General features: G+C 39.5%; 1 protein-coding gene across 1 annotated transcript in view; it reads right to left on the reverse strand.

Annotated features, from left to right (window-relative positions):
* Window positions 1-20,820, reverse strand: part of LOC124155413 (cilia- and flagella-associated protein 43) — a 62,016-nt gene extending 41,196 nt beyond the window's left edge. Inside the window, exons 1-15 of the mRNA XM_046529202.1 lie at window positions 20,701-20,820; window positions 19,253-19,548; window positions 17,710-17,872; window positions 13,224-13,425; window positions 12,452-12,583; window positions 12,143-12,262; window positions 11,092-11,277; window positions 10,146-10,388; window positions 9,299-9,832; window positions 8,175-8,488; window positions 6,240-6,352; window positions 6,028-6,143; window positions 4,415-4,645; window positions 2,328-2,482; window positions 572-878 (exon numbers count right to left, since the gene is read on the reverse strand). Of these exons, the coding sequence (XP_046385158.1) occupies window positions 572-878; window positions 2,328-2,482; window positions 4,415-4,645; window positions 6,028-6,143; window positions 6,240-6,352; window positions 8,175-8,488; window positions 9,299-9,832; window positions 10,146-10,388; window positions 11,092-11,277; window positions 12,143-12,262; window positions 12,452-12,583; window positions 13,224-13,425; window positions 17,710-17,872; window positions 19,253-19,548; window positions 20,701-20,741 (3,153 nt within the window). The 5' untranslated portion in view covers window positions 20,742-20,820. The remainder of the gene's footprint in view (window positions 1-571; window positions 879-2,327; window positions 2,483-4,414; window positions 4,646-6,027; window positions 6,144-6,239; window positions 6,353-8,174; window positions 8,489-9,298; window positions 9,833-10,145; window positions 10,389-11,091; window positions 11,278-12,142; window positions 12,263-12,451; window positions 12,584-13,223; window positions 13,426-17,709; window positions 17,873-19,252; window positions 19,549-20,700) is intronic.
* Window positions 20,821-23,632: the final 2,812 nt, after the last annotated feature.

The raw sequence follows: 23,632 nt of genomic DNA on the forward strand, positions 1-23,632 counted from the left end.
TGTGATCAATAAATATACACTACCTTGCTTTCATCATATTTTTCTGAAAATAAGTAAAATGCAGAAATGTATTTCATTGAAAAATGTATGCATGCAATATTGATAGGTTGTTTAGTTGATACGTAGTTTTCCGCAGCGTTGTCTAGATGATGTCTCCATGTTTCTGGGTTTCACCGCGTGGATTTTCTTTTTGACGACAGTTTCTCCGGTATTCCAACCGGCGTCTTCAGGTCGATGATAGGATGCACTTTCGACCTGAAGACGCCGGTTGGAATACCGGAGAAACTGTCGTCAAAAAGAAAATCCACGCGGTGGAACCCAGAAACATGGAGACATCATCTTGATAGGTTGTTTTGTAGGTTGTTGTGTTGTAAAGTAATAGTTTGAGGTGTCATTTGGTGAAATTCCTTCATTTTGAATACATAAACCTAGTAAATTTGATTAATAAGAATCATTTTGAACCTCCTTTTTTCATTGCAGTGCGACATCATCAGGTCCAGTTTTTTGTTTCAAGGATTTAGTGGATGATCAATAATCACAGCAGTTAAAGAATTAAAGCATTCTCACGTACCTCAAGCAATATTGTTTCATTGTAGAGAGAGTTCAGAGCGTAGAGTTCTAGTTGCTGGCTGTGGAGACATTGTGGAATGGTGACAAACTTGTGCGAAACAGAGCCACTCCACTCAAAGATTTCCATGTTCGTCTCTGATGCGGTCGATGGCTCCTTTTCCTCCTTTTCTCCGACCTCCAAATCGTCTTCAAAATCTTCATCGTCTTCACTCATCATAGCCAGGTACAATCGAGTCCGCTCATCTTGCTCCACCGAGACTTTGGATGGCAGTTTATCCTGCCCTTGCTGAAGAAGCCTTTCGTTGTAGCTGTGGGAAGGCAGAATTTAAAAAGTCTGACCCTGGTTTAACTTCCTCTAACTTTTCCATCAGGATGGAAAAACAATGTAGCAATGATCATCACTTTTAATTAGACACCCAGCGACTCAGGTTTGAATGGGTGACTGTCATTTTGAAGGTGTGTCAGACATGACTTCAGCAAAGCATCAATATGTGTCTCAGTTGGATGTGGGGTAAGAAGAATTCTGGGTTAGGGAGGAATAGGCACTCAGGTCAGTCTGCGCTCATTATAGCTGCTCAAAGGCCTGGTAGTTAGTCTAATGCATCGGTGCCTTTCCTGCCCCACAATGATAATTTTTTCTTCAACTTGATTTGGTGGCAGACATTATGCAATGTTACTGAATCCAGAAATGCAGTGTTTGAAGATAGGTGACCCTGAGCTAGGTGTTTCCTCAGCTGATGTATCTCTGGCAGTCACAACAAGCGAAAAACTTTTGGGGGGGTTTAGGGCTGAGGTTTCCTCGCTACATGCTTGGCACTGGTGCTTTGGTGGTGTTTGGGGCCTAGAAAATGATGGTCAAATGTTGAAACCTCAGCCGTGTATGTCTAATTAAAAGTGTGGCTAATTACTAATGAAGTATTTCTCTGTAGCATCATAAATAAATCATTTTTAACACCTTACATGCTCGATGCGATGATGGACAAGAACTTGTCCTGCCTCAATTGTGCGTGCATTGAATTTTATTTTAAATGAAATACATCTCCTCCTGAGTAGGATACCTTTTTCCAGAGGATATGTGTTGGGAAGTGGTGCATAATATTATAATCCAACAGACTGTTGATGTAAATATGAACAATAATCAAGGCTCTACTGTGACAACATGATTCTATATAGAAGTATCATAAAATTTCTCTTCTTCATAGAAAAATCTTTCACCTCTGTAGGTACGTCAAATTATGGTTTTGCTAATTGTAGCCCATGTTGCAATGATGACAGTGTGGGATTCTTCCATCCCATACCTTCCGTCCCTATCCTTACCCTGGAGGCGACGTCAGGCTCACTTTGCAGCGGCAATTTGTTTCACTCTAATATATATCAAATTAAAAAAGATTCAAATCAAGGTAATGACCCTAATATTTTGTTTAGGTGTATTTCATCATCTTTAGAGTTCATAATAATACATCATAAGTACATATATTGAAATGCGTTTTTTTTGTGAGAATATTTATCAATTGAGAATCGATAAATTTTTAATTTAAGTCAATTCATCACAAGTACCCTGTTTATTTCTTTTTGGTCTATATTAAGGTTAATATTAAGGTACTTAACAATTATTCTATTCGCTTAGATGTGAAATTCCTGTGTACCACCTGCGTACCACTGTGCACCTACTGAAAGAAAAATATCAAAAAGTGCACTGCATTGGCTCACAGAGAGCAGATTCTGGGTTGGGAGTGAGTGATTTTGGCTTGCCCCACCTGTCGGATCGGGGCATCCAAGGTGTGAAGCGTTCCTTGAACGTAAACTCTATTTCCATAGTCCTCCTCTCCACAGCCTGCCCCACTTTCTCCTCAAAGTTGGGATCGTCTGGGAACAGGGGGTAATTCTCCACCTCTATCTCACACAGCACACCCTGCAATGAAGAACCAAATCAGAGAAGTCCAAACAATACACATATTTAATCAATCTAATGCAATTTTTATCTTCGTTCTGATGCAAGGTCACCATGATTACACAGGAATGAAGCTTATTATATGACGTTGCATGCATACCGAAGTTCTGCATTTCTCCGAATATAGCAGCCCCCCCCCTAATTTTGAGGCTGCAGTTTCGGGAAAAGTTAAAAAAAAATGCGTTTGAAAATTGTCCCCCCCTTTACTTTTACCTTGGGCATTTTTGGAAAAAAAGGGAGGACTATATTCAGACATAAACAGTATTCAAGGAATCGACCCTGAATTTGGCAGCAGCATACTTTAATCTAGTCATTCACTAGCAGTGGCGAATCCAGGATAGGGACAAGGGGGAGTTGAATATTCCAGCAGTAGTGGGGGTTGGAAAAAAATTACCATTCTATCTAGCGGAAATTGGATACCTATGGGGGGGGGGCTATAGCCCTCTTAGACCACCCTTAGATCCGCCACTGTTCACTAGTGCACATGAAGAACGAAAATTCCTCCGCAGAAAAATCATTTGCTTTGACTGGGATTCAAGTCTGAATAATCCCTGGAATATTTTTTCATGTTTTTCCTTCATTTTGGAAGGGAGAGAGGGTGATACCCCTTGGCCCCTCTATATGTGTGTCCCCGCCTAAGGTCATCACATCATCATGCAAGGATTTGGCAAGAAAGATAAAGAGAGAATGGAACCCAACATTGATATCAATCTGCTCTCAGTAACAGCCATGAAGGGGACCACGGCTCATTGTCTCATTTGATGGATCAAAGCACTCATGCTGGAATCATGTAACCCCTGAAAAATGTAAGCCACCACCAGGATTTAAACCCCAGTCCATAAGTTGAGAAGCCAGTGCTCTACTAAATGCAATCCCCAAAAGGGTTGCAGTGGAGATAGCAGTGTTCTTTTACGTTACATCTAGAGATGTGTCCAAGTATTGGTGACTGCTTCAAGAGCATTGCCTTTTCAGTGGTGACTAGATACAGCAGACACCCATTTATCCGGCTGTGGTTTATCCATGTGGTTGTGGATTATCCATGCATGATTTTCACTCTCGATCAATATTTTCCACGATCTTTATAAAAAAAATAAAATGGACGCAAAATCGCCGGAATTACTGCATTAATGCTGGGATACACCGGGCTTTATTATTTCTGTTAGAATTCCCTTCGCAAAATGGAAGTGATCGCGTGCTAGCTGCATTCATGGGAGCACTGTGTTCCTGTTTTCCTGGCCTCGCAGCACGCCACTGCACTCCATGATCACGGATACACGTCCCGCAGCAATTTCAACCCCAGCAACTTATGCGAGAGGCGACTACGTGGCATGGTGTCCAACAGTGTAGTTTCCGATGTCGAGCACTGGTTTTGAAGAATTCATGTAAACCACTTCTCTGTATCCGTGATCAAAAACCAAGGATGTGTGGTTTTTGAAACCAGGCCTTACTTGGAGCATTAATAATGCGAGTGCAACCATGTTATTGCCGCTAAAAAGATCGCAAACTGGCAATGAAAGCCCTTAAGGAGTCCGGGAAGCATTCTAAAATAACAGAATAAATGCATAAAGAATAATATATTGTTTGTTTTACGTGAATTATGAACAATACAAGACATTAAAGTGAAAGTTTGGGTAATCCGTGTTTTTCGATTATTCGTGCCATCTATCCCTATCATTAGCCAAGGTAATCGGGAGTGTGCTGTACTTTAAAGCTAAAGTTAATGAAGCACTCACAGTCCCAAGAACAAGTAATTGCTATTGAAATGTACTCGAATCAGTTGTAATTGATACCAGGAAGTAATTATTTATCCCGCCTTTAGATTCATCCTCACGATATTCATGATTTAATGTGGGATCTTTCCATTGTCTAATGCATGTTTAGTGTTGCACGTACCTTTATAAGTTTTCCCTTCACGGCCATTGGCTCCCAACACTCCTGTCGCAGTGCTTTTGCTTTCTCCTGGTATTCTCTGAGGGTGTTCTGCATTTTTCTCTCCTCCTCCTGCCTCTCCGTTTCTCCTTTTGAAAGTCTTTCTTGCCTCCACTCTCGATCAAGCTCAAATTTTTCCAAAGGCAAATGCTCTGACTCCAGTATTCTGTCATTCCTATTTATCAAATCATTCACCTATTGGGGTAGAGAGTAATTTCAAAAAGTCATTACGTATATTTTAGTGAAGGGATGTTATGAAAAGTGTTAAAATTAGTTTAAAAGTCTCTACTTAGTACCTATAGGTTTTAAAAAATTTTCCCCCCGATTTTGGACCCCCCCCAAATGAAATTCCTGGCTACCCCACTGCCGCTGGTGATGACCTCCGATGAGTTGTGGTTTTGTCATTATTATTGTTTAATTTATAACTTTATACCTGCATATATATTGGTTTTTAAAGCTGGATTAGACCAGTAACTTAGCTAGAATTCTTTTGTTGTGACTGTTTTTTGCCAAAAACAATAAATTCAATTATGTAATTACAACATGTAAAACTGACAACTTATGTCAATTTTGATTAGCTAGAAAAAAAAAATGCAGTGACTGTAATATATTAGGGAAGGTTTCACATTGATAGTTTGGCGCTCAACGCTAAAATTAGGAAAGCCGGTAACCTAATCATCTTTTGCCTTAAATATTTCACTTTTAGCCATTTCTAATTTTTTGAATGAATTTATTTTCCTAATTTATTTGAAATAACTATACCTATTTGTATTACGTAGAGTTCTGAATATTTATTATCTGTCAATGATGTACTTATAAGTCAATTATTGTACATTAAGATAATATGTCCTGCTAAAAATTTTTATTGCATTATTGTAGAAAGGTTTTAGCCCGCGAATAAATATATTATGTATAATTAAACTCATGAGAAAATAGCTGGATGAGGAAGATTTTTTTATGTGACTTATAAGTGATGTGGTGGCTTTAAGTTTTTGGACAATAGAAGGGAAAGGTATATCTTTCAAAAACTTATAATGAACTGAGTGAACCATTGCGATCCCCAAATTTGATTTACGTTTGGACCAAAGGGCATGTAGATGAAAACAGAGGTCTGGGGAAATACTCTAAGCCTGGTGTAAAAAAAAAAGTATTTAAAATAATGCAGTAACTAGGTTTAAAACTTATTTGTATTCCAATTCTGTCGCAATTAGAAAATATGACTAACTTCTCTCTTATCCTGCTCAATCAGTGATTCAAACCAATGGTTGGTGTGGAGAGGTAAGAGTAGAGGTTACCCCAGACTAAGCCACTAGCATGTCCCAATTATACATTCCGGGGTGGGGGGCGATTACCTTTCCCTGAGCCATCTAGTCCTTGGAGGATTTTATTTCAGGGTGTCTGAATGCTTCACCCAGGATCTGAAGCCAGGACTCCTTGATTAGATGCCTAGAGCTCCACCCATTAGGATACCACACCCCCCTGCACATAAAGGTACCCAACAAAAATTTCCATTTTATCTAGAGTTAAATTTTGACTATTTTCGTGGTCTATCAGCATAGATTCATCACTAATCATACCTCTGCCTTTATGTCTTGAAAGTCCTCCCATATCCTGGACTTCTCTGGAGCTGATGTAAGCATTTCATGGAGAACTTTTTCTTCCGCTTTTAACTCTAACCAGGTCTTAGAGAACTCTGAAATAATCAAAGTTCTTGAGGGATGTTGTTGCTATTTGCCATCATGGCATTAGTCATCTCACATTTTATGCCAAATTTTGTCTCAGCAGTTACCTGAAAGTTCTTTTGGGCGAATGCTTTGAAGAACTCTCATCAATTTCGATTGCTTCTCGGTCAGTTTTAAGTGCGTCTCTGATTTTTCTTGCGTTTCCATTTCATTTTCAGTTCTGAAAAAGCAGTCAAAAAAGAATGGTGTGATTTTTATGCCAAAAATCTCCAAAGAGAATGTACAGTCCCAGGGAAAGCTTCCAGCATTGCTAGACGGACAATGTTGAAACTGTAAAGAATTATTCTTTAAAAACCAATTGCTGTGGGTGGGAGGACAGCATTTGCAGCTTCTGGTTTTAACATTTTCATTGCCAACTTTGAAATTTGCATTACGTTTTCAATGAATTTGAATTCCCGATCGAATGGTCGCAACGCGTTTTGAAGATGGCATTGTCCCTTCCTTCATGGAGCTGCCTTCAGAATGCCAGATGAGTATTGGATATATGCTTCACTATGAGTTGCATTGTCTGAAGCCTGATTCACACAATTTTTTTTCCATCCCTCAGAGTGGTAGCTCCAGGGATAGGTTTTTCCCAGCGATCATGAGAGTGATCACTCGACCCATCATACTCTGAATCTCACCGTCATTCCCACCGTTCATGTTTCAATCGCTTATACCATCATTGTATGTATTTACAAATATTTGTGTACAATTAGTGTGGCAATACAATTGCTGTTAGCAGCCGTGCGTTCTTATTGGCTGAAAGACAGTACCAGCGATGGTTTCAGCAACAGAAAAAGGGATGGGATTTCCTTCCCTGGAGCCATTACGGAATATGATTGCATGAAACGGTCAATTTCAGCCATCATTGGAGCGATAACTGGAGCTGTCCCTCCAAAGGGATGGAAAAAATGAAAAGTGTGATTTAGGCTTAATGCAGCTCAGAATTCTCGAGCTACACTTTGTTGTTCTGCTTCTGGTCATTCTGCTTAGGCTCACTTTTCCCCATCGTTCTTTTCCCTTATATGTAACTCCACATCTCCTTTTGCCTCCCACATTGCACAGTAAGTTTTCAAACAGCATTAAAAATATTAACTCTTCAACAATATTTAAGAGTAGATTCAGAGCTTTTCTCGTCCAAAGAGGCAAACTGATACATTGAGAAAGACTTTACAAAGTACATATTTTGTACTCGTCTGTTATTCCCTTTCCTTTAAGGGGCATCAGATTTCTTAATTGGCTAGAGCGCTGGCTTCCCGCCCCGTGGGCCCTAGCTCAAATCTTGTTCATGGCAGAGATTTTTCAATGACTACCAGAGCACACGTCTTAAGCGCAACACTCCATCCGTCGAATGGGATGTTTCAGCCACAGTCCTCTTGGCACCTTTTGTTAAGAGCATGCAAATTCAGATGCTGGGTTTCCCTCCACCCTTCCATCCTTACCCTTCTGTCATTGTGCGAAAGACCTCGGCTGTCGATTACCTCCTATAAATGCCGAACCACTATCCTTTAATGTTTCATGAACCATGCATGTACTTGTATATGGAGTAATAATAATTTTTTGTATTATTCTGGGTATCTAGAGGTCATAAGCTTTCACAAGGACTGTTTCATACTTACAAAGCATTAAATAGATGTAGTACAATTTTGAATATTTTCAAATGTTTTGAACCTTTTTTTAATCACAGATGGCAAATAGATATCCAAGATTCTCACCATAATATATATTCAATAAATATCCAAGATTCTCACGCCTTTCATCATGAATTTTATTGAGTTTTTCTTGATCCCTTACTCAGCAATACATCATTTCTGTTGATGCCAATGCACGTTCCGGAAAAAAATATTTTCCGTATTGCAGTGTTGCCTGCATCCAGGGAACAGATCTATTTACCGGAAATCTCTTTAATCCGGAAAGGGTCTGGTCCCACGCATTCCGGATTATCGATCTTCTACTGTATTTGTAATTTGTGGCAAAATTGGCTATACATAGGTACTTACCCAATTTTGATTCCAACGAGGCAGCCATCCCAACCGAGTGATATGACCGATGTTCCAGTTGAGTTACATTCTGCCTTTCGGATTCCCGCATTGATGTAGTGATGGGTTTTCAAAATGATGGGCTCTGCTCTTCTCTTCCCTCCACTGTGGGGGTGTAGGAATATCAATCCGTCAGCACCGTACGTCAACAAGAATTTGCTGTTGATTTGCAGGGATCCAATTTGCACAGTTTTTACCTCATCTCCAGAGCATCTAACTTGATGTCCAGTTTGTAAGGCGGTGACTAATTTTGGCTCACTCTGACTGCCAACATTCTGTGATGCATCAAAATTGTGTTTTAGTTTTTGTAATTGCTGTTGCAAAACAGGTAAATTTTCTTTAATGATTAATTTATCTGATTTTGCAGTGCCTCTCAATTACAGGCATTCCTCACTGAACACAAATCCACCTAATACGGTTTCCGCTGAAGCATGACTTGGGCGCTAATATTGTTTCCACTTAGTTCAAGCAATCTTGCTGATTCACCTTAGCTATACAACAAGTGAACAATTGCATGTCACCTTTTAATAAACAATAGAAAAGCAAAAAAAAGGATGATGAAACATCATTTACCTGAATATATTCGTGAATTCATTGACTTTGCAAAATATAACAATCACTTGGATTGATTGATCACTGATGATATCAATTGTATCGAAGCACAAAGGATTCATGACAATGTATTAATAATCAAAACTGAGAAATAGGCTCTGCATTAGAGACCAGAGTGACTTTAAGTGGATACAACAATTTTCATACGCCTGTAAAGCCTACAGAGAATTGAATAAAATCATTCTCAGAATAGTATTGGATTTTATACTTTAAGATTTATTAGCTTTTTTTGTAATAATATGAAGTATGAGTGATGAAATACAGATTTAGGCTGCGTCGCACCAGTCCCCAGAAAAGTGGGTGCAATACAATACACAACTTTCTCAACACATGATTTGCTTAACAGGACATTTTTTTAAGGAATATATTTCCAGTGTTCTAGTGTTAAGTGAGGAATACCTGTATTCTATTGTTTATACCTTCAACTTTCAAACATCCAATGTCCTATTAGGCATTTTGTTATCATTCCTTACCTCTGAATCGATAGCCAAGATGTGTATCTGGTTTGATTGCTCGGGGAATGCGAACAGCTGGTCTTCCTTCAGCGGAGGACACCCAGATTGGCCAAAGTGAGAGTAGTAATTGTTAATAACTTGGTCGGATTCCTTCCTGCATTTATTCAACATGACTGTCAACGTTTCGCATTCATCTGCTCGAAGAATGTGCTCTTCCCCATCCACCACCATCCTCCCATTAGTATTCGCCTCTCCACTGATGTTGTACACGAGGAACTGTTGCGCTGGCCATGAGCTGGCTCTTTCTTCGTTGGTCTCGTCAGTGGTCATACTGACGGTTTGAATGACCTCTTCTGAATCCTCATCCTCAATTTCAAGCACCACATCTTCGCATACAGGGACATCCTCTGACTGTTGTTTCTCTTCTGGAGGAGGGAGGAGGAGGACTAGCTGCGTTTTTGCAGGAGATCTCATAATGCAGCATGATGCAACTTCCTTCTCGAGTCTCAGGTACTTAATCGCCTCGCAAAAATCCTTTGATTCTGGATTAACCTTAAGTGAAAGTAAATGTGACAGACTAATGAATAATGAATTGATTAAAAATGGCATGTGGCAGTAATTATTAGGGATGGTTTGGTTGGGTTCTTCTGTTCTTGGTTCCACCAGTTTTTGTGGTTGGAACCAGTATGTACCAGAACCGATGCCAAAAAAAAAACTGTGCAAAGAAAAATGGCAAGAAATCATGTTTAAACCGTGTTCACTCATTGAAAGTGAAGGGCTTGAAAATAAAAAATTATGAAATGATAAGAAGAATCTTTCTCTGTAGCTGAAAGAATAGTGTATTTAAAGCGGCAGTTGAACTTACCTTGAGTACAAAAAAAATGCCTTTTGGAAGACTAGCGGCCACCACATAGTCCCCTGTCTTGTCAAAAGTCAGTGACGTGATTTGCAAGTGGTCCAGGAGATGAAGGCAGAGTGTACTCGGTGACGTTATCGTTGACAAATTTATGAATTGAACTATCCCATCATTTCCACCCACAGCCACCACAGGCAAGGCGGGATGCAGAGCCATTGCCATGCAACTCGTGACAGTTCTCAACTCGGATACCTGGTCATGGAGAAAAAAATTGGTCAGAGTGGTAAATGGAGAATGATTAAATCTATGTTCATGCAGTTGGCAGATAAATGATCTCTACATTGATCATTTTAAACCAAATAAAAAGCTTGAACGTACAGCAATGATATAACTGTTATGTGGCACCTGTGCAAAAGGCCGTTTATGGCTGGGCGAATCTATTTTGATGAACATAGTTGATTCGCAGGGAGGAAGGGGTATGCACTGAAGAGACCATTCTCTTTGGGAATGCTATTGAGAGTACATAGTTGCAATTGCTGCCAAACACCTGGCATGTGCTGCATTAGATGAACATTGATAAACAGTTTAAAATTAGCCCTCATGGGTTGGCCGTCCGTATGACCCTGGCCTCCCCTTATAAGGCCTAGAGTGGAGGGAAATATTTGCCTCCTTCAAATATCTTCCCCAGTCGTCAAGTTCCCTCTTCTCCCTGCTTCTCTGCACATTGAGTCATCAGGAACTTATTACAGAGCTTTACAGCAATGAAAGAGTGAAATAGCATCCACAATTACATACAAAAGCCGGCATGTACTTGTCCTAGTGAAGGCTTGAGTCATAGTGCAATTCAGGATTTTGGAACAAAAATAATGTCAATTGTCTTAGTCTCATTAATTTCCTAATGTATTTCCTAATTTTACATATTTACCAATCTAAACAACAGGAAGCCTGTCCTTACCAACTCTCCAGTGCTCATTTTCCAAATGTTAAGCTCCTCCTTTCTGGAGACTGTTGCAAGATATTCCTCGTCAGGCTGAATTATGCCCATGTCAAAGATTCCTTCCCCGAAATTGCACAAGACAGGGCATTCCAAGCATTTCTCCTCTTCAATCTGTTGTGGCGTTATCACTTTCACCACTTCACCCTGATTGCTCATAAAAAAGAAAAAGAAATTCTTAAATCTTAGTGTGGATAGGAAAATGCTCATTCTGTCGCATTTAACTTAACTTGTTCTTTTAAAGGACAAGTATACTCTATGGGCTACATGCATTTCGCTCTTAAAAGGAATTTTAAAATACTTACATATTTCAGTGGAATTTACCCTGAAAAAATACCTATGTATATTTTTTTCACTATTATTTGTTATGAATGGGAAATAGAGGATCACTACACATACATGTATGAGTTGAAAGGAAAGGCAAGTGAAGTGTCTGAACTGATGCGTAGCATTTTGCCGTGTGGAAACATGGACACTCAGGAATAGGGACGAGAAAATACTGGAGGCGTTCGAGAATTTATGAGGTGTAGTGGATGGAGTGGAGGTGGAACAACAAAGTGCTGGGCATGGTGGGTGAGGAGAGGAAGCTTGTAAATGGAGGAGACAGAAGGTTTTGGATGGAGCAAGTTCTGAGTTGGGAGGTGATGTTGAAATCTGTATTGAACGAAGAGAGGGAAGGAAGAGAATATTATATGTTAGATAGAATGGAAGGTATGCAGTAGGCTTATTATGAACCGAAGTCCACAAATGGAGGAGAGACATGCCAGAGTAGACGGCAAAATGCTCCATGTAAACCTACCTTACCCAGCAGAATATATGTACTTTAATAGTATGAAATAATAACCTTTCGTGAAAAGAGATACATACTCTCGGTAATTGCATTCTGAAGTAATGCCGATAAAAATATTTCAAGTCTACCCTCAGTTTTAGTGATCTATCTTCTGATGCGTTGAATAATGTAATTAATATATTGTGGGACCTTCTTGGGTTAATTCAATTTGTCAATACTTACCTTTGTTGTCCAACCAGCTAGGATATTTGAGTCAATTGGTGATGTAAGTTTTGAGATTGGAGTCTTAATTTCATAATCAACTGGATAATTATGCAACACACCTTTTTGCTTTTTAAACACCTGTTGAAAAATAATATTCAGGTCTGAGATGATCAGTTGAGGCTGATCACTTACATCAAGTTAATGCTTCGGCAAGTGAGTGGTAAATTCATTCAAAGTACCTACTAACTTACTCACATAGGTTTCAGATTGCAAATTTTATCAAATAAATCATATGCCAGCACCGTACGCTGTTTCATTGGTATGTACCTTCAAGAATCCATCTGGTGTTGTTACAACTAGGCTTGTCCTATGGAATCGAATGCTTGGCTTTAAATCTTGAAAATTGAAGCAGCTCTCTCCACGATAGAAGAGTTTTGGGATGTACGATTGAGGATCTATCTGGAAGAGAAAAGGAGGATTGAAAAATATGATAACTTATGGGCTCGAAGTTTTGGGAAAAGATGTTAAATAGGGTCAGTTATTCAGAATTATTAAGAATATTTGAGATAGAAGGTAAAGATAAGTTATGGTGGAAAAAAATCTTTCCCACTGAGATGGTCTCTCTAAGTTTAAAATTAGGAAGAGCTGAAGTTGCAGCCCACTGGTAGTAGAGCTTCGAATTAAAGTGTGGGAATTACCATTTGTGTTTTTATCATGGATATCAAACTTACACCAAATGAAGCCAAAAACGATTTTATAAAAGGTATGCCTTTGGACAGTGGCTGATCCAGGATAGGGACAAGGGGCTAAGTGGGGTAAAAAATTCCAGCCATAGATCCGCCACTGCCTTTGGCTATATACACATTTACTTGAATAAAATTATAAATATCTTACCTTTTGCAACATACTCTTGGCACCACATGTTTTAAGCTTTAGCCGCTGTGTATGAATTCTGAATGGTCGCCCTTCTTTACCGGATTCTAATCTAACCCCTTTAAATTAGAATAAACTTATGGGCACACCAGACACCCAGGTGTGTTATTTCCTGTGCCTGTATGGGCATGCTAGGCATCAAATGGCTAATTATGCAGGTACTCACTGAATAAATATCTCCTTGGTCGTTCAGTAGCCAGAGAATTCCCTCAGGCGCCCAGCAAAGCGAACAACACTTTGCTGCTGGTAGGTCTACTCTCTTTTCGACTACATGGCATGTAGAGTAGCAAATGCTTACTTCCCATATTTTAAGCTCATTTAACTCCTCGGAACTTTGGCTTATTAATATGGGTGAGTTTGATGTGCATCTGGGAAGGGAAGCAAACGTTAGGTAATCAAAATTGAGCTGATTTATCATCAATAGGCTTACACTTGCATCTCCAAATTGCATAAAATTAAAAAAAATACAGCTAATATTTCTGTGTATTATCAAAATACCCGAGGTATTAGAACTAAACTTGGTCACCTACGAAGTGCAATCTCCATTTCTCACTATGATGTATTCATTCTGACAGAAACCTGGTTGAACGACGATATCTCCTCTTGTGAACTGCTAATTCATAACTATGCTACATTCAGATGTGATCGTTCGCGTGAAACATCAGATAAATTATCCGGTGGTGGTGTGTTGATTGGAGTACATCGTTCCCTTAAGGCTCAGGCTGTTAAATCGCCGGTAAACAATATCGAGCAATTATTTGTGGCCATCATTGGTGCTTCCTCCAAAATCCTGATTAGTGCTGTCCCCCCAAATCTCTGTTATGAGGCTCACGTTTATTCACTTGAAAACCTGTTAAATTCTTCTCAATATTCGGAAGTTGTAATTGCCGGTGATTACAACGTGCCAAACGTGAACTGGCTAAATATTACGGACAATAATCCATCCTATCACCAAGCCTGGGCCCTTATTAACGGTATGTCATTCTTAGGGCTTTCTCAAAGGAACTCTGTTCACAATAAGCATGGTACACTCCTTGACCTGGTGTTTACATCCTCTGACAAATTACACTGTGATATTGTATGTGATCCATTTACTGTCTGTGATAATTATCATCCCGCCCTTCACTTTGAAGTGTGCTTGTCCAACCCTATTGAGCTGATTGAGTATTCATTGCAATTGTATGACTTCAAAGCCTGTGATTTTGAAAGCCTTGATAACTACGTACTTGATCAATATTAATTGGCCCCAAATACTCTCTAATCAAAATATTGATAACGCGACTCACTCATTTTACAGTGTCCTCCACAATGCTATCCAACTATACACTCCTATCATTAACATCAAAAGTAATGGCTTTCCAAAATGGTTCTCTGCTGAGCTCAGAAATTTAATATGTCTTAAGAAGCTGCATCATCAAATGTTTAAAAGAACTGGGAGTCATTTAGACTATGCAAAATTTTCTGAAATCAGAAGGAAGTGCAAAATCCTATCTAAAGAGTGCTACTCTAAGTATATGGACGAGGTTCAATCATCCATTTCACATAATACTTAATATTTCTGGACTTATGTCAAGAATACCAAACAGATGGACAAATTTCCTCACCACATGACCTACGACAATATGATTGCTGAAAATTATAAAGAAATAGCTGACCTATTTGCCTCCTGTTTTGTCAAAGTTTACAGCAATCAACAGCCTGACAACTTAGTTATACCTAACTATGACACAACACTCAATCTGAGCAAGCTTCACATTTCTTGTGAAAACATAATCAGCAAACTGTCTCATCTAGATCTAACAAAGGGTACTGGCCCTGATAACATTCCTGCAATCGTCCTAAAAAGTTGTCGTCATTCATTAGCCTATCCTTTGTTCATATTGTTTAATAAATCCCTGGAAAGTGGCACAGTCCCAAGTGCACTAAAGACCAGTCATGTTGTACCCATCTTCAAAAGCGGAGATAAAACTGATGTGTCGAACTACAGACCAATTATAATTCAGTCTGTAATAACCAAAGTTCTTGAGAGCATAATTGTAGACAAAATAGCTCCTGACTTAAACTCGTTGATAGTGGAAGAGCAACATGGATTTCGCCCAGGTCGTTCCACTGTAACTAACCTCCTAACATATCAAGAATACATAATAAATTCCATGTCCCAGCACTCTCAGGTTGATTCAATCTATACAGATTTTTCAAAGGCATTTGATAAAATTATTCATAAAATTCTAATTGCTAAACTAAAAGCATATGGTATAAGTGGTCAACTTCTAGCCTGGGTTGAAAGTTACCTACTTGATAGGAACTTGTATGTTAAAGTGAGCGGAGTTCTGTCCTCTGTCTTCACTGCCAATTCTGGTGTACCACAAGGGTCACATTTGGGGCCACTTCTGTTCCTAATGTATATTAATGATATCAACTTCCCCCTGCATCCATTCAAGTACTTACTATATGCTGATGATTTAAAAATTTATGGCTGCATCCGATCACTTGAGGATTGTAACAAATTGCAAAATTGTCTCTACAAATTTGAAAAATGGTGTAATGATAACCTCATGGTACTAAACGCATTAAAATGTAATGTAATAACCTTTCATAAAATTAAGTCTCCAATTATGTACGACTATAGCTTAAATAATGCTACTATCTCTAGAGTTAGTAAAATATGTGACTTAGGTGTTACATTTGATTGATCCCTGACATTTCAGTATCATATCCAATCCATAGTCATAAAAGCTTCTAAAACAATGGGTTTCATATTCAGAATTTCAAGAGATTTTGATAATATTCATACTTATAAGATCCTCTATTGCACTTTAATCCGCCCTATTCTTGAGTATGCCTCTATTGTATGGTCCCCGTTCTATAACATTCACATCAAAGCTATTGAGAGTGTGCAACGCAGATTCATAAGATTAGTATCCTACAGATTTAACATCCTCCCTATTATTTATGACTTAACACTATCCCTTCTTAATCTGCTACCTTTGGCAACCCGTCGATTACACCTGGACATAACATTCCTTCACCGTCTACTGCATGGAGACATTGACTCTATTCATCTGGTAGAAATGATCCCTTTCCATGTCCCCATTTTAAACACTAGGCAAACATTCATGTTTTCACTCCCTCACTCTAATAGAAATTACACCTTCCTCTCACCCTTAACCAGAACTATGCGGAGCATTAACTACAAATGTAGTAACATTGACCTTTGTAATTTAAATCCAAAGAATTTAAAGAGAAAACTACCTTTGTTTGTGCATTGACTTAAATAATTTGTTCTTGTGTATAATGATAATGTCTATTTCCACTGTTTAAGAGATATGTGACTGTTCAATCTATTATTCTTAACTACTGTATTTATTTTTTCTATTGTTGGTTTTTATGGCAAGTTTATACGACTATTCCTGTAATTTTAAGAGCTTAATAATATTTCAATCTTATGATAATTGTACATTTTTGTAATTGGGTAATTTTCCCGTCAATAAACTATTATTATAAAAATCATGTTGCAAGAAATATTTTGCCATAGTTACCAAATCCTCATGAAATACCAGTTAAACAATGTAATAAATCACTTCAAGCGTACACTGAACATGAAAAATAAGAATTTGGCAGCTGTTTTAAAAAGTGACCTCCCCAGCCCCACCTGCGTACCTAGGTACACGAGTGGATGTGTACCCACTGAATAAATACAATTTCAGCGGCTTTTTACAAAATCCTCTGTATTTGGTGATTCTCAACAGGCGTAGTTGTAAACATTATCTCATTGCAATGCTTTTCCTAAACATTTTCATGGGGCCACTAGCTCTTCTACTGCCCTCTGTGCTTCATTTATTTGGATAATGTTACCCGAGTCATTTTGCTTTCTGGGAGTTTGTGAAACTTGAAATTAATACCCATTGCTGCATCACTAATATTTAATAAATCTTTGAGGGGTTGCTTAAAATGTAATATGTAAATCTATGCTGATAAATATTCATTCGCCAGCCTCATAAAGAATCATATTATTTGAAGTTCTTAAAGTCATCATCACAATTTTTGGCAGTCCAGATTTGAATTGCACGGATACATTCATTTATATTTTTAGCTGAAATTAAAAATATTAAATACAATCATTATACATCATGTAAGTCACAAATTCCTCTGCTTGCCACAATTATTAGAATGTGTGCAATCATTAAAGTGAGAGACTCTCCTCGTTATCATGAACGGTAATCCTGGTATCAGAAAAATTTCAATGAGGGAACCAGCATATATTTTTCTCTCAGTTGAAAGTTTTCATAGCTCTCACTTCAAAAGGATTCAATGATTTAAATAATTATTTTTCTCACTGTTCTTATCTTACACCTTAAATGGGCCTGTATGAAACTGGAATTCAACAAAATGAAAGGATAAATTATTCATTCAGAAAAAGCATATATTTGTAACTAAATGTATAAAATATAATTTAAAAAATGTAAAATATTGGAGTTTTTCTGCTTTCTCCTGATTTAAATGAAAGTCAATCAACTCCGTAGAATAATCATGAATATGCCATATATTGCAGTTTTTCTACGTAGTTACCCGGGTGTACCGTATATGTGAGAAAATCCTGATTTACACACATGGATTAAGATTGCCAATTTTTTTCAGCTGTGTTAGTTTACCTCAATTGTTGGTTCAATGTCAATGTCTCCGTTTTGACAGTTTTTATCTCCTCCCCAATGATCCAATTCCATATCGTCAGCACAAATTCCGGTTGCTGGCTCAAGGATATCAATACGTCTCCTTCTGCAAATGCGAGTGCTTGGTATCCAATGAGGGCCACACCTAGCCAATCACGAACAGAATCAGTCACTTTTATATCTAAATGATATCAATTTCACACTTTTTTATACCTATATCCAGTGGCGTAATTAGGAATCTGCTTTAGGGGGGGGGGGGGGGTGGGGTGCAACCCCCAGGAGGTCCAGGGAAATTTTTGAAAAACGATATGCCCAGAAATACATTTTACATCATTAATAAATGATATTTAACTTGAAGCCGATGCAGTTATAATATGTCAAATCTAGACAAAAGTTTTAAATATTTTTTATTTCTCTCAAGCTTTGGGGGCGATCTATCCCTATCATCCCACACTCCATAGTTATGCGACTGCCTATATCTACACCCCTTAGGTGAAATAAAAGTGTGAATATCACTTATCATCCACTACAAATGATGAAAAATTAGTGTCAATAAAATATCAACAGGTGAGGTAATAGCAAGTGGCCAAACTTCAGCCAATTAATAGCTGGAGTACGAAAGCAGTTTTCAGGAGAAGACAAAATGATTTATCCCTTTTGGCACTTAAGTGATACACATTCCCAAGTGTCTTCGATCAAAAAGATGAAAGAAATTTGGTGCATTCAGAGCGCTATGGCAACAGCTGTGGGATTTCCCTCTGAATGCTAAGAAACAGCTCAGCGTGAGCATTCACCCATTTCTCGCAGTGGATTTTTTGACTGCCACTTGCGTGAGCACTCGTCACTGATTGGTGGGAACTCGACTATTAATTCCAGGTGGCTAATGGTGTGTTTCTAGATGATTCTATAGCTCAGCCGTAGTGCCTCCTCAACTTTTTCCTATCAGGTAAGCTTAAGGCCGTTTTACATGGTACACGGAATCACGCAGGTTAGAGCTGCATTGATTTCTAAAATGGCGTGAAATTACACAAATGCATGAACAAAATTAGAACAAGGGCTATTTTGCCGTCTCGCATCCACGCATTCTCGCATGTGTTCTAGCAATTCACCGCTTTACACAATGCAATTTTGATTGCGCCTTAGCACCTACGTCAGATTGCTCAATAAGGTGCCCAGTGTTAAACGGCCTTTAGAATACGCTGTGTAGTGGTCTTGGGTGGGGAGAGCTCATTTCTCATGACAGGATTGAAAAAAAAGTTTCAAGAAATTGCTGAAAAAAGTATTCTTTCTTTTTGGCATTTAGGTGTGGGATCACCAAGAGCTACCAGGTGCTATTTTAAACAAAAGTGATACACTGGTAAATATCACTTTGTGGATAAAAATTTTAAAATCATTTTTGATGTGTAAGTGAAAGTAAGGACTGTGCCAACTATTTGCCTAATAAGTGATGTAAAATAGAATTGAAAAGGTTTGGTAGGCATGGTTTTGAGAATGTGCCAGCAAGGCATACTGGAAAACTACTTACATTTCAGTTTTGACACTTGTACGAAGGTTGGATAAGCTAGCAGGTATATTTGTCCTTTCAACTTGTTTTCAGCCACCGCAAACAGGGGCACAACTCCATGGGCAGCCATGCAAGCCACTCCATCTGCACGGTTATCAACGCCATCAGCCTTGTATATGCAATAGCTGTCTTCCCCTTCAGACTCATTGCCTTTGGTGTTTACGAAGAGGATGTATGAGCTTTGGCCAATGGCTAATATGTCTTTGCCAAGGAAGAACAGATTTTCAGCATGGTTTTCACCACCAAACTTGACCCAGCTAGAAAGGAAGAATGGCATCCCACGTGAGGAGGGGAGGTCTGGTTTACAATTGCATAGGGCCCCGATCTCATGGCCCCCCCCCCACTATTCTTGAGTCTATTGTCGAGTGTGTATGAAATGTGCAATAAAAAAGACTCAGACTACTGGAACATAAGTTTTTTTGCAATCATAAAACTATTCTAAAAGTCTTCATTGGTTGCTTTATTTACATCATGCTCCTTTCAAATTTTTATTTAAAAAAATGAATAAAATAAAGGTGTGAGGAGATAAATGAGAGCCTTATGATTTTTTGAAAGGGTTATCTATTTTACATTTCAGTGCAGTTTCAAGGAGCAAATTCACAATATAGCATACATACATATGTATTTAACAGAAGCTAAGATCGGGGCTAATAATTATCCACATGTCCTGTAGATACGTTGGTACACAAGGACATACCCAGGATCATAACTAGGGGAGGGGGCAAGTGGTTTAGGGGGGGGAGTGGCAAGCCATGGTCTAGGGAGGGGGCAAGCCATGGGATTTGAGATTATTTCCTTAAAAAATAGTTTTATTTTAGTTACATATCTCACACTAATATAAATAATTTTTTGTGGGTTTAAAGAAAATTTGTTGAATACTTTCGTTTCAATGCAGTACTGATTTTACTTAAAGACTTTTGCTATTTTTGCTTCAAGGGGGGGGGGGGAGGCAGCTGCCCCTGCCCCTAGAAGCCTGCCCCCGTTCAAGACATGCCATTTTGCCGAAATCGATGAAAATTCTCAAAATATCAGTAAGTATTTTTAATAATCTTACTGTATATCCAAAAATGAATAAATTCCTTCGAAGGCGAATGATCACAAATATTTGAGTTGTTTCGTGATCAATTTCGGGGTTGTAACGGAAATACTAAATACTGGAAAGCAAGTGAAAAACGTTGGTTTTAGGCATGTTTTAACCAACGTCAACGCTAAAAAAATATCTCTTGATAACATGACAAATTTATTCACACCTTTGAATTCACAGAAAAATGTGAGCGGCCCATGGTTAAGTGACGCAATGCCAAGGAAGAATGAATTTCGCCATGGCAGTGAAGTCCCTCGAGTGAAATATTTCCCTCTCCATCCGTATTTAAATCGCTCTCTAGAAATGCACTAACTACGGAACTCACGTGGGTGACGCTTTCCTCACTGAGTCACTCTCAACAGTCATCTCGCCGATGTTTAGACAGCAATCACGCGCGGTTATCGAGTAGCGAGCGGGCGAGAAGCAAATCCAGCAAATCGGCTTGTTGTCGTTTGTTGATGTTTGTTTGGGCAGCCTCTCACCACCCAATAATCAGTAGCCGTGGCAACCAGGCAGCATTCGCAGCGCCACGGTGATAGACAGCTTGATTGAAACACGATCACTTCGCTGAGGCAGCGGGCGTAAAGCAGGGAAACCTATTACTATTAAATGAAGGCCGGCCGGCCGCCTCGGCTGACCACGGCTCAGTAAGGCTACGGGACGCCATCACGCCATGGAACTTCTTCCATGATCACGCCATGAAGTGACCAATCGTTAACGGCCGACACGGCACTCTCCGATCTTCGTCGTCTTGCTCGGACACTTGGAAATGGTTCAGCACAAGACTTACGGCAGAAAAAGACGGGTGATGGGGGAAGGTGGGGCTGTGGCTAGGACTGTGTGTTGGGGGCAGGGGCGCAGCTAAGAATTAAGGCTGAGGGGGGAGGGGGTTAGGAGCAATTTCGGGGTATGGGAGTGTTGTATACCCGCCAGGGTAAGCGGGATTTGCGGGGGCCCTCCTCCAGAAATATTTTAAGAATGATGGTTCAAAATGGCGAGTTTTACGGCTTTCTGAGGGATATTTGATCACTCATAACACTATTCTATAAGTAATACTAATGCAATGGATTAAACTCCAAAATTTCTCTGAGCTCTGGGGGGGTTATCCCCCAAACCCTGGTTGGGGGGCAGTTGGGTGAATCCTCTCTCTGAGAAAATGTGAACATTTTCATCTCTAAAAGTCACATTTTATGCTGTTTTGGCACTTGGAATCACACAATTGATGGGTCGTGGGGAAGCTGTTTTGGTGAAACATATTGGTGGAGTAGAATGAATTTTTTTAATAGGTTAAATTTTAGCTGAAAAATATTGTTGCCCCTCCGTATCCCCTTCCAGGCTACGCCACTTGGATAAGGGATTCTGGATGTTAGATAGGCACTGCATCTGCGGAGGAGGAAGAACAGGAAAATTAGACGCTTTAAAGCGATACGGCGGAGTTGTATACACGCGTCTACAATGTTAATGTAAACGGTTCTCTATCCGCACTCTTGGGAATAATCCTCAACTTAATACCAAGCGCTGTCTTTCTTCATAGTCGTGCTAGTCATGCAGACCAGTGGCGCAGCGAAGGGGGGGGGGGGGTTTGGGGGATAAACCCCCCCCCCCCCCCAGAGCTCAGAGAAATTTTTAAGTTTAATCCATTTTACTTTATTGGATTGATATTACTAATAGAATAGTGTAAGGATTAATAACGTATCATACTCAGAAAGCCGTAAAACTCACAATTTCGAAACATTTATCTTAAAATTCCGCAATTAATTAATCTCGCACCTACCGCTTATCCTGGTGGGTATTCCATACCCCCACACACTTCGGCATTAGTTGCACCAACACCCTCCCAGCCTTAATTCCTAGCTGCGCCCCCGTGGTAGTGAGACGGAACGCGAAACATCCGCTTCCCTAAATTTTCGTACCCGAAAGAAGTTAATTCAGCAGAACACCTCACACCGCTTATCCTGGTGGGTATTCCATACCTCCACACACACCGGTATTTACTTGCACCAAACCCCCCACCCCCCTTCAGCCTTAATTCCTAGGCGCGCCCCTCAAGCAGACAACTAGAACAGATGTACCACGGAAGAAAGGATGATATGGTATTGATGTGGAGAAATATCTTCTCATCGCATGAATGAACTTCTCTCTGGTAAGCGCACGGGTGTAAAGAATAATTAATGCAAGCGATCGTTTCGTGTTCCATCTCGATACCCATTCTCTACGCTACCTACAATGTAGAGAAGAACATAACAAATTTGAATTTGAAAACATAAGTGCCGTTGAGAAGGTGTAACGAGAAGAGACCCGAAACTTAGGTGGTGTAAATTTTTCTTACCCGTGCGCAAACGCGAGATAAATTTATTAATTGGGTAGTTTCCTTCATCAAAGAAAACGAAAGGCATTGATTGCGATTCGTTACCCACCATTAGTGTATTCATAATATACAAATTATTTGGTTTTAGAAATCCCAGATTAGACGAATGTTAATGGTCAATTTTATCCCCATTTGAAAAAGGCCGGATTGGCGCCCATGCGATTCCACCCCACGTGACGTCACAGGGACCTATTAGTTTCTATACGAGTAGATAGGAGTTTTACATCGTCTGAGATTATCAATGCATGCATGAGGCACAGAGCTCAACGAAACATGTCTTAATAATCACCTATTAAAACTGGCTAAGGTCGTAAAGTTTCCTTTTTTTGATAGGGAAATAATAACCCTTATTTAAGCCAAGCGCTACCTGCTACCTGGTTACTGTGCTACCTGCTAGCAGCTCGCATCACAGCGGCGCACCCTCGCCCCAAGGGCACCTCCCACGGCGGTAGCGGGAACTAGAATGACGTCACGCAGGATTTTCCCAGCATTCATACTTAGCCGTCGCGTTTTCGCGCGCTTGAAAAGTTTCACTTTTCATTTGATAGTGAAAAATAGATATCGTCATTTAAAAATCTAAAAGCGTGAAATGCGTACTCCAGGAGTAACAATCTTTCGACTTAGGCAATAAAAAATATTAGGAAACCACCCTATTGTTCGGGAAAGTGTTAAACCTTGAGAATTAATAAATAATGTAGAAAACTAAAGATTATTCTCTAAGCGATTGCCCCATTCGCAAAAAAGAAACATAGGGAGGTAGACGACTAATGCATTGGCGGATACATATGGGGGGCACGTCCCCCCCCCCCCCCTAGGCGGGGCCGCCCGCATTGTCGAACATTGCAGAACGACAATTTTAACTTTTTTATATCGTACGAAGTTATCGCCT

This window comes from Ischnura elegans, chromosome 3, assembly GCF_921293095.1.
Source record: "Ischnura elegans chromosome 3, ioIscEleg1.1, whole genome shotgun sequence".
In the NCBI taxonomy this organism is placed as follows: Eukaryota; Metazoa; Arthropoda; class Insecta; order Odonata; family Coenagrionidae; genus Ischnura; species Ischnura elegans.